This window comes from Anguilla anguilla, chromosome 9 (assembly GCF_013347855.1).
Source record: "Anguilla anguilla isolate fAngAng1 chromosome 9, fAngAng1.pri, whole genome shotgun sequence".
Classification (NCBI taxonomy): Eukaryota; Metazoa; Chordata; class Actinopteri; order Anguilliformes; family Anguillidae; genus Anguilla; species Anguilla anguilla.
In genome coordinates, this window is record NC_049209.1 from 6,903,189 (window position 1) to 6,914,063 (window position 10,875).

General features: G+C 53.6%; 1 protein-coding gene across 7 annotated transcripts in view; it reads right to left on the bottom strand.

The window, feature by feature from the left end:
* The window catches only part of nf1b (neurofibromin 1b), a 113,995-nt gene that overhangs the window by 11,113 nt on the left and 92,007 nt on the right, over positions 1-10,875 (bottom strand). For 4 of the 7 annotated variants that reach the window (XM_035432636.1, XM_035432639.1, XM_035432635.1 and 1 more), the window contains 14 exons: positions 10,402-10,834; positions 9,922-10,262; positions 9,449-9,651; positions 8,942-9,135; positions 7,998-8,138; positions 7,558-7,837; positions 6,483-6,697; positions 5,327-5,388; positions 4,367-4,508; positions 3,572-3,673; positions 2,789-2,929; positions 1,506-1,632; positions 891-1,022; positions 184-319 (listed from right to left, as the gene is read on the bottom strand). In XM_035432636.1, coding sequence (XP_035288527.1) covers positions 184-319; positions 891-1,022; positions 1,506-1,632; positions 2,789-2,929; positions 3,572-3,673; positions 4,367-4,508; positions 5,327-5,388; positions 6,483-6,697; positions 7,558-7,837; positions 7,998-8,138; positions 8,942-9,135; positions 9,449-9,651; positions 9,922-10,262; positions 10,402-10,834 — 2,649 coding nt within the window. The remainder of the gene's footprint in view (positions 1-183; positions 320-890; positions 1,023-1,505; positions 1,633-2,788; positions 2,930-3,571; positions 3,674-4,366; positions 4,509-5,326; positions 5,389-6,482; positions 6,698-7,557; positions 7,838-7,997; positions 8,139-8,941; positions 9,136-9,448; positions 9,652-9,921; positions 10,263-10,401; positions 10,835-10,875) is intronic. The other 3 variants (XM_035432640.1, XM_035432637.1, XM_035432641.1) reach the window with 1 other exon arrangement.

Sequence of the window (10,875 nt, forward strand, 5' to 3'; positions counted from 1 at the left end):
AGGTAGTCAGGCATTGGCTGCTATGTAGTCCACTAACAGCAGAATGTCACTGTAGAATTATGACCCCCGGGGGTTTGAGTACAGTGGCTTCAGAGATTCAACCAATCACAGATCGGCACCTCTGCATCTGGAGCCTCCACATCCCCAAAGGGGGGGAGACCGGCCAGAGTGATGCACACTGACCTGCAGCTGGGGTCGTTGGGATGCACTGAGTACGTGTCCATGGGAACATTCTCCATGGCAACCTCGGAGAGCAGCAGCGACTTCCTGTGCTTCAGGCTGCAGCGGCTGCGCACCTCCTCTGAGACGGTGAGCAGAGCTGCGCAGACGGGAGAAGCCGTTACACCACAGCTCGTGCACGCCCACATACACACACACAGACACACACGCACACACACACACACAGCGCGCGCATGCACGCACACAGCACGCATGCACAGTACACACACATAGCGCACACACACACACACGCGCGCACACACACGCGCGCACACGGACACAGCGCACACGCACAGTACACACACATAGCGTGCACGCACATACACATATAGAATCAATTAAATCTATTAAACTGGCACACTAACCCATTAAAGCACTGGTGGCCAGGGAGGCACAGTCTCTCCTGGGTTCTTTTTTTAATATTAAAAAATCTATTTGTTCTGTTTAATTGATCAGTTAATTGGTAAGAAGAGAAAGCGGCAGAGCCCCCGGCCCTAGGGTCTACAGCATGTCTGGCGCTGGCTGTGGGTTAGGACACTAATGAGCAGTGTAAAATGAGGAAATGAAACAACCGCGGTCCCTGCTGCATCACGGTCCGTTTCTCTCCTCAGCGAAACAGCGAGAAGGAAGCGCGCTGTAGTCCACACTCGGGAGGGCGCGGGCGAACTCACCTGCCAGGTACGCCACGCTCTGCGTGTTCACCTCGAACTTGTCGCAGTTCAAGTGCTTCCCCACCAGCGCCAGCAGCGTGTGGAGGATGCGCACCGTCCGGGCCACCGTGGTGGGGGAGGGGTGCCGGTACCCTGCAAGGCCAGAGGACCGCCGGCGTGAGACACGGAACGAGCGCTCGGGCGCGTTTTACGTTTACGCGTCGTCATGTGACATGACATCATCAGACTACAGGAAGCACTGCCTCTGTCTCTGCGATGACATCACGCACTGGACATTCCATTACATTTGTCTGGCAGATGCTTTGATCCAAAGTGACGGTCAGTAAGTGCCGAAGGTCATTCGACAACCACAAAAAACGAGTCCGATAAGGTACAACAGTCATTATGTAAAAGTTCACACAGTTAGCATAGGCTAGGTCAGAAAGTTATGACAAGTCATACTAGAATGAGGCATAACGACAAGATATGATAGAACTACAACATCAGGATAACGTAAGTGCAATACAAGTCCTGGATGAAGACAGAATCATCGAAGCAGCTTAGCGACTGGCCGGCTGCGACCGGCCAATGAAAGCGGCTCGGCTGGGCCCCCGCCCCCGCCCCCTCCCAGCGTACCTTTCAGCAGGTGGCCCACTAGTGCAAAGTTGAAGTTGGAGTTGAAGTTGAGGCCCACAAAGTGATCCATCTGCTTGCAGTGCCACTCCAGCGGCTTCCGGATCTCCATGAAGACCTCCTCCGGGCTCTGCGGGGGGGTGGGTGGGGGGAAAGGGGGAGTCCTGTGAGCACAGCGCCACCTGTGGGGCCCGTTTAAATGGCAAGGGCACAGCACGCGCCAGCCCAGCTCAACTGCACATGAACCCTCTTCATTCATTCCCACGTTCATTTCCTCAATGGCACAACGACTGAAGAGAGGCCAGTTTTTTATTCTGCCATTGACTGAACGGCAATTGCAACACCAGTGGCTGCGCTTTCTGTTCAAACAACTTCCTCAGCCACCCACGTAACGAGAGCCATCTGTGCCAGGAAATGATATCGAGAAATGCTCCTCAATGGCGCTTTAAGCACAAATAGAGTAAACATGCAAGAGGCATTTACCGGGAAGGGTTAGAGGAAAAAAACAAACGGACTACGTTCCAGGGACAGTGACTCTATGTCAGAGCTCCATTCATAAAGCATTCATACCACTCTTACAGGAAAGAAACACAAGCTTACCTGGTACAGTGTCACATTAAATCTTCAAGGCCTCTGTTCAAATAGGCCTAGCACAGACATGTGCAAGTCTTTCTCCAAAGACACAAAGGCCTTATGTGAACCAAACGACCAGGAATCCAGATTCCATGTTAACTCAGGTATTGCTCTCCGAAGGCCAGTGTTTATTAATCTTTGATTAGGTATTCTTCTTTACTTATTTTTCTCCAGTGTACAACCATTTTAGATTGTGTGGCAGTCAATGTGCACACGAATGTGTGTGCGTGCATGTGAGCAGTATGTGTTTGTGTGTGTGTGTGTGTGTGTGTGAGAGAGTGCAGTACCCTCTGTGATCAGTGGGTATGACCTTTCAGTTAAAAGCCTGACTTATTTGAGTGTGAGAAAGTGCAAGTGCCAGTGGGGCAGTGTTGATAATGGTGCACTGCGGTGTGTGGGTATATGCTTGTGTGTGTGTGTGTCTGTGTGCGCATGTGTGTGTGTGTGCGCATGTGTGTGTGTGTGTGCATGCGCATGTGTGTATGTGTGTGTGTGTGCGTGTGTGCATGCACACCTGTGTGTGTGTGTGTGTGCGTGCGCACGCATGTGTGTGTGTGTGTGTGTGTGTGTGTGTGTGTATGTGTGTGTATGTGCGTGTGTATGCGTGAGCGTGTGTGTGTGCTTGTGCACGCGCGTGTGTTTGTGTGTGTTACCTTGTCGTTAAAGGCACGCAGGCTGTCCAGGGTGTGCAGGTTCTGTTCCAGCAGGGCCGTCCCGGCTGAGTACAGGTTGACCTCGTCCAGCTGCAGCACCGCCACTGCCACCCAGAACAGGGCCTTGTGCATGGGGGAGTCCTGAGGGGCCCGAAATGTCACACACCGCACGTACACCCAGCCCAGAGGCCTACTCACACATCCTACCTACAGACCCCTTCACCTGGCTGACTGACTCTCATCACTTCCTCATTCTGCAGTTTCTAGCTGGGTCCATACAACACTGCTGCCTGCTTTAGCACTTTACAAACTATCTGAGGCCTAGGAACTCAGACAGTAGATGGAGAAACCAAAATGGAGCGGACAGTAGGGAGATACACGTGACAAACCTCTATCTAAACCTCATTTCATACTTAAACATTTCATACACAGACAAAATCACATACAGCCACACACACTTACACACACAAACACACACACACTCACACACACAGACACACGTACACTCACTCACAAACATACACACACACACACACTAACACACAAACGCACAAACACACGCACACACGCACGCACGCACACACACACACACACACACACACGCACACACACACACGCACACACACGCATGCACAAACACACACACACACATGCACGCGCGCACACACACACACACACACACACACGCACGCACGCAGCAATGAGAGCGCGAGCGGAGAGAAGCTCGGCGGTCCTGTGAGTCTCCGGCGGAGCTGGATGTGACCCACACACACGCCCGCGTACCTTGTTGAGAAGCGGCTGCAGTTTAGTCAGGGCAATGACAGTGGCCTCTATTAGCACCTGGCTGTTGTAATTATCTGGGCCCTTTAGGCAGCTCTCTAGACCCTGTTGACAGAGACCAAGAGTGCGTTAATGACTGGAGGGGAGGAGGGGGCGGAGCTATGGGCAGGGGAGGGGTCAAAGGGCAGGGCACTCTACAACATTCGGCAGCGGTGCAGAGACGGGGAGCTGGAGTCCACTGGAGTCCAGCACTCAACGCTGTGGAGCACACACCACCTGACCTATCTCAGCTTCTCCTGCAAAACACCTGCACAGCACTCAATCCCTATAGGCTACAGCTAACACAGTACAAGTGAGGCATACAGTACACAGGCTCTGTCCTATAGCACGGCAGAAAAATATGACATCACAGAGGGCGTGTACCCCATTGCTCTGGCTAAGCTGGAGGTGTACTTTAACAAATACAAATGGACAGTCACAAGGGTTTGGGATCCGGTGAGAAACAGGATCCATGTGGAGAAGGGGCCGTGCTGGGTTTATATACTATGCTACACGTGTGCTGTGTTCAGTGTGCATGCACTGTGGGCTGTAGAAGGTGGGGGTGGGATTGAGGAAGGAGGGGGCGGGGTCAAGCGGACAGTGGGATCGGTTAGGGGAGGAGGCTGGACAGAGTCGAGAGGAGGGGAGAAAGGGCTGGGGAGGCGGGGCCGGTCGAGGGAGGGGGGTGGGGGGTGGGTAGGGGGTGGAAGGGAATTTTGGGCGGGGCAGAGCGGCGGAGCTGGAACGGCGGAAACACACCCGGTCGATGCTGAGCAGAGGACTTGCCTTGCTGAGGATGCGGATGATCTGCTTGATCTGCCCGTGCGACACGCGCTTGCTGATGCACCCGAACACCACCAGGGCCCTCGGCTGCAGGGACGGATTGTACTGGAACGCAAACCTGCGCAGCAGAGACGGGGGTGGGGGGGTGCCTCAGTAACAGGGTAAGAGCTGGGACAGAAAACCCCCCCGCAAACTCCTCCCAAACCCCAGGGGGAGGGGCCTCAGTAACAGGGTAAGAGCTGGGGAAAACCCCCCTCCCCCTCAAACCCCTCCCCAATCCCAGCGGGGCAGGACACACCCACCCACGTATGAAACGCCCAATCAGGGTAACACGCCTATGAAAGTAAACTCATCCAGCAAGCTGAACCCATCTACAGGCCGGACAGGCTGTGCTGACTTCACTGTTGAAGTATGACAAACCCACACATACCCCTAACGTGCACCAGTGTTCTAACACCAAACCAACACACGAAGCTGAACAGTCACCATGTCGCCATATAAATTCTGCGTTATGTACAAAGCCGCTTTTGGCTAAGGTGTATTAATTCAACTGATTTAATGTACAACTGAGCAATAAGCCATTAAGCGGTGTTAACTCCTTAAGTTAATGCAGACTGGTTGCTGGCTTACATGTAAAAGGCAATGCAAGACAATGTGCTCTCTTTGGAAAAAGGATATTTCACAAGCAAATCCTGCCTACTTAAATATTTTTCACTGAATTCTATTGTCTTCACCATTATACTTTATCTTGGCTTCCCCAAGAATGTGCATCTTATGAACTTGACAAAGCACAGAGATAATGAGGCTTTAAGTCTTGTTTAAAATGGTGACATCATAAACATACAGTAAGCGCTACTGGTTTTCCACGCAGCTATTTTCAGAAAAACAGGCCAAAAGAAAAAGCTTTGTCAATTATAATTAATCACGTGTACATACTTTTGTGCCAGCTCCGTCCACTGGTCAAGCCACTTGCATGATGGGATGTCTCTCATGCAGGCCTATTGGAGCAGGACAGATACGTTTAACTGTGTATGCATGTTGAATACATGCACGAAGAAACCCAGAAAAAACACCTTATGAAAATAGTGTGCAGAAGAAAAAACAACAGTAGAACGTGCATAATTAATCAGGAAGGCCTGCGATACGACGGCAACAGGAAACAAAATGTGGAACAAACTAATGGTTTAAAAAAAAAATCATTGCCCGGCAGCTGTGGAGGAAGTTAGCATCGTGTTTAAAGAGTCTGCAGTAATGTCTGCATGGCTGCGCATTCAGCGTGCAGCAAAAGAGTGAACAGCAATACAGGGCAGAGCGAAGTGAGCATGTGTAGCGGATGTGTACGTGTTAGATTAGAGTTGCGCGCACTACTGGGACTAATATTAGGGGCAGTTCAGTGTGCACAGAGGTGTACACTGTGGAGACAGTACAATGAGTACTGTGTGTCTACACTCTAGAGACAGTGCAGTATGTATTGTGTGTACACAGTAGAGTGCAGTGTGTATTGTGAGTACACTGTAGAGTGCAGTGCGTATTGTGAGCACACTGTAGAGAGTGCAGTGTGTATTGTGAGCATACTGTAGAGTGCAGTGTGTATTGTGAGCACACTGTAGAGAGCACAGGGTGTATTGTGAGCATACTGTAGAGTGCAGTGTGTATTGTGAGCACACTGTAGAGAGTGTAGTGTGTATTGTGAGCACACTGTAGAGAGCAGTGTGTATTGTGAGCATACTGTAGAGAGTGCAGTGTGTATTGTGAGCATACTGTAGAGTGCAGGGTGTATTGTGAGCACACTGTAGAGAGCACAGGGTGTATTGTGAGCACACTGTAGAGAGTGCAGTGTGTATTGTGAGCACACTGTAGAGAGCACAGGGTGTATTGAGAGCACAGTGTAGAGAGCACAGGGTGTATTGTGAGCACAGTGTAGAGAGCACAGGGTGTATTGTGGGCACACTGTAGAGTGCAGTGTATTGTGAGCATACTGTACAGAGTGCAGTGTATTGTGAGCACACTGTAGAGAGCACAGGGTGTATTGTGGGCACACTGTAGAGTGCAGTGTGTATTGTGAGCACACTGTGTGCAGTTATGTATTCACCTCCATTATCTCCAGAAGAGCCTCGGTGACGGTCTCCAGCGAGGACAGGGCGAAGGTCTCCCTCTCGTACGACCCCGGGGAGAAGGAGCGGTCGCGGTAGCTGGAGCGGAAGGCGATGACCGCGGCGGACTTGACCTTGCTGATGCCGAAGAGCAGGTAGAATTTGGGCAGGGAGAACTCGGTCAGGCTGAGCCTCAGGACCTGCTTCGTCTCCTCTGCAGGGGAACATCCACACACAAAGGTCAGCAGGCGGCCATTTTCTTATTTCAATCTCTCATCTGCATTTCATCCCAAACAGAATGGCTTTCCTTTTCCCATTCACTGGCACTGAAACACTGACGTTCACTGGCTGAGATAAAAAGGCAACATCTTTCTTCTGGGCTTTAGAGGTCTCAAAAAATCTATTTAGTTGTGGGCTTGGGGGGGGTGGGGGGGTCTGTTAATAGATTTAGAGGACATACTTACTGGTATCGACAACCGATCCATCTTTAAAAAAGTCTTTAACGTGATTATAAAGAAACAAATTACTGCACCTTTACTTAAGCAGGCAGGTGAACCGAAAATTCAATTTTCATTTTCCGTGATGAACCGGGGAATCAATGCCCAAAGGGAGTGCAATCTGGAGTCCTGATCTATGTGGTCACTTCTGGCACTACGATCTTTACTTCACTCTAGTGTGTTTTTCTGCACCTCTGCACTTTGAACTGATGCACTTGTTGTACGTCGCTCTGGATGAGAGCGTCAATCAAAAAGGCCGAAATTCAGAGAGCCAGTTTGCTGGGAATCTGACCTACAAACCAGCGTTACGGCCCCTATTCTGTCCAAGAGCAACGCAGCATCTTTAACAACAACAGTGCGCAACGGCCCCAGTTTAACATCCAGACGACCCGTCACGATAACCAAAATCTACGATCAGGATATCGCAACACGCCGCGATATCGCTCACAAACCATCGCGGCTTTTCAGACGTCGCGACACGTCTTTCAAAAACGTTGGACGAACTACATTTAATCGTTACGAGTCCTACAAAAGTCCACCTCTGCGCGCACGCGCGGCGCACGGCGGCGGCGCTCACCGCTGAAGTTGAGCTGGGAGCAGGTGCAGAGCGAGTGGATGATGTTGATGACCAGGCCGTGGGTGGAGGCGCGCAGCGAGAGGGGCCCCGTGGCCACCAGCAGGGTCACCACGTGGAAGAGGTAGGGCAGGTGGGTGGCCACGTCCAGCGAGTTGTTGAAGGAGAGCATGAGCATGTAGCGGGCCAGGATGGCGATGTCGTCCCACATCAGGTGCTGCTCCAGCGTGGGCGTGGGCGACAGGCACGTCTTGTCGATGATCTTGCACATCCTGATGATCACCTGGGGAAACGAGGGGTCAGAAAGGGGGTGCGGTTTGGAAAAACGGGCGGGGGGGCCCGTTTACCCGAAAGCGAGGCCTTAGCCTGGGGTTAGCGTAGCCGTCCGAGGCCCAGGCTGGGTCGGGGGAGAGAGCGGAGGCGACGCCGGGCCCGGAGCTCACCTTGCTGGACACCAGCTTGACGTTGCCCGACGCCAGCGCCACGGCGGTGTCCGCCATCACCTCCGCCTTGATGGAGCCCAGGCCGCCGGTGGCGCTGGTCTTGATGAAGCTGTCCAGCACCACGTCCAGCAGGTCCGTTATCTAAAAAATTGTTTTTAAAAAAAAAATGATACATTAATCTCCTGAAAAGTCCCCCCGTCAAAATATTACATTCACATAACGCTGGTGTCAAAATGGTTTAAAACAAGACCAGGTTAAAACCTAGTGTATGGCTGGACCGGCCGACCAATGGTGTGACGTCATAACTCGGCTGACCAATGGTGTAACTTCATCACTCACTCATTCACTCACTCAGTCGCAGACACTCGCGTTTGTAGGGCTGGCCCCGCTGTTGCGGTCCAGCCAAAAACAAACATGCAAGGATTTCTGAATGACCCCACCCGCCCAAGGCACTTATATCTATCCTCATCTAGCCAGTGTTCCTGCTTCTGCCCGATGCCCCGCTGCAGAATGGCATGGGAGGCACCAGACCTCCAGGGCTGGGTGGCAGAATGCCCTTGTCCTCATACAAGCTTCATAATGACTCAGATATGACTATCACTTCCTGATTCCTCTAACCGCAACAGTAAAATGAATGACACTTTGCTGCTATTAAAAACGATAGAACGACTGTCAAAAAGGAGACAACATTCGGGTGACTCATTTACAGCACCGACCCACCAACCAACCCCCACCCACAGAGAAAATGTATTATTATCAACATCAACTCCACCGCAAGAACAGTGGCGGCCATAAGCTTTATAAAAACCTAATCCAGGCTCTGTGGCTTATTTATAAGAAGCCCGGTTGATGGATTATTTCGGGGAACTAAAGTGGACTGCAGTGGACAGGGAGACGGGGTTCCATTGGGCCCACGCCCTCCCGCCTCCCCCCGGCCGGCTCACCTGTCCCAGGCTGCCCCAGATCTTGGCCTGGATGGAGGGGTACATCTGCTTCTCGTTGATGGTCATGGTGATGAGCTTGTCCAGGATGGCGGTGACGCGCTGGCGCTTGGCGTCGTCGTTGTGCTTGCAGAAGCGCACCAGGTTGAGCAGCCAGGGCGTCATGTACTCCAGGCACAGGTGCTTGAGCTCGATACCTGCGGGGGGGGGGGGGGGAGCGGGGGGAGGGGGCGTGGTCAGAGCGAGGTCAGAGCCGCGAGCGCGCCCGACCAATCGGGCCCCGCAGGGGTGGAGCGAACGCAGGTGTGGGAGGAAGTGATGTCAGTCACCCGGGCGCTAACAAGCTAAATGTGCAACGTCTGGCTATGAGCATGCGCAGGATGTAGAACGCAAGCTAAGCAAAAACAAAAAATGGAAAAAGCAGCTGTGAAATACATTGCTTCATATTAAATGTATCAGAGCAACAGAGGCGGTCGGTGTTTGGTGGGGGGGGGGGGGGGGGGTACTGACTGGACTTGCTGAAGCCGGAGATGCACTCCTCCAGGAACTCCAGCGTGAGGTGCGGCTCGTTGGCCGCCAGCGTCTTGCTGATGGAGACGATGAAGAGCGTGTTGTTGGCCGGGATGCACAGGCCGGACGTCTCCAGCAGCTGGCCCTCGATCTTCAGGTTGAAGGTGCAGGTGAGGGCGCAGAGCAGGTTGTAGGCCGCGGACCTGGGGGGGGCATCACACGGGGGAGGCGGTGAGACGCTCTGACCAGCAGCCGTCCGTGGGGGCGGGGTCTAAAGCAACGCTACGCTTCCTCTCGACCGAACCACGCGCAGGAACCTCAAACTCAAAGACGCGCAAGACTGGATGACTCGACACGTTTTTTTTTCCCCCTTCCTCCAAAAGACCAGGGCATTGGACACGCCAATATCGCAGTAAAAGTGGCTACAGCACCACGGCATAATTCGAAACAGGAAGTGGCGCCGGGCTGCTCACCTGAGGCTGGGGTCGGAGCTGCCCAGGTTGAGCAGGGCGATGTTGAGCAGGGTGCCGGGCACGTCTTTGGGGCGGATTTTGGTGTGCTGGGGGATGGAGTCGGGCTGGGACAGCTCCCAGCGCGTGCGGATGTGGATGATGGAGTGGACGATGGCCTCGCACTCCTGGTGCATGAAGGTGAGCGGCGTGCCCTGGTTGGCGATGGTCAGGGTGAACTGGTTCTCGTCCACCAGGCAGATCTCCTCGATCTCCGAGGCGTAGTAGATGTCGTTGAGGAAGACGGACTGGCCCAGGACGCGCGTGCGCTCCGCCGACGTCACCTGCACGGCCGTGGAGCCCACCTGTGGGGGGGGGGGGGGGGGGGGGAGGAGGAGACCCAATCATACCTCCTCCTCGGCTGTCCGCCAAGGCCTTGCATCACGACAGTCACCAGTCGACGGATAATAAACCGCAAAGCGCAAACGAGCGCTCGCTTCTCACCTTGATGGAGACCTTGGTGTCCTTGTGGGCCAGCTTGAGGGCGTTGTGGAACACCTTGAGGTCCTCCTCCAGGGCCAGCGTGGCGGCGGGCAGCTTCTGCTGGTCGGGCTCCACGTGCTCGGCCAGCCGGGCCGGGGAGTCGATGAACAGCAGCTTCTTGCTGCCCTTGAGGCCCGTGAGCAGACGCTCGTGGTACTTGGTGTACTCCCGCACCCACGAGTTGCAGTTGTAGATGTAGATGGCCGCCACGTTCTCGTAGGCGAAGCCCGGGAACACCACGAACCACTTGGACAGGAAGTCGGTCTTGAAGCGGTTGCTGGGCCCGGCGTGGGTCAGGTCGACCACGATCTCGTAGGGCTTGGCGTAGTAGGGCTTCAGGGTGAGCAGCACGTGGTAGATGAGCAGGTCGCCGTTGATCTGGCCCGTCTTAAACCTGCGAGGGCACAGGGAGGGAAGACGGGTTCGCGCCCGAGT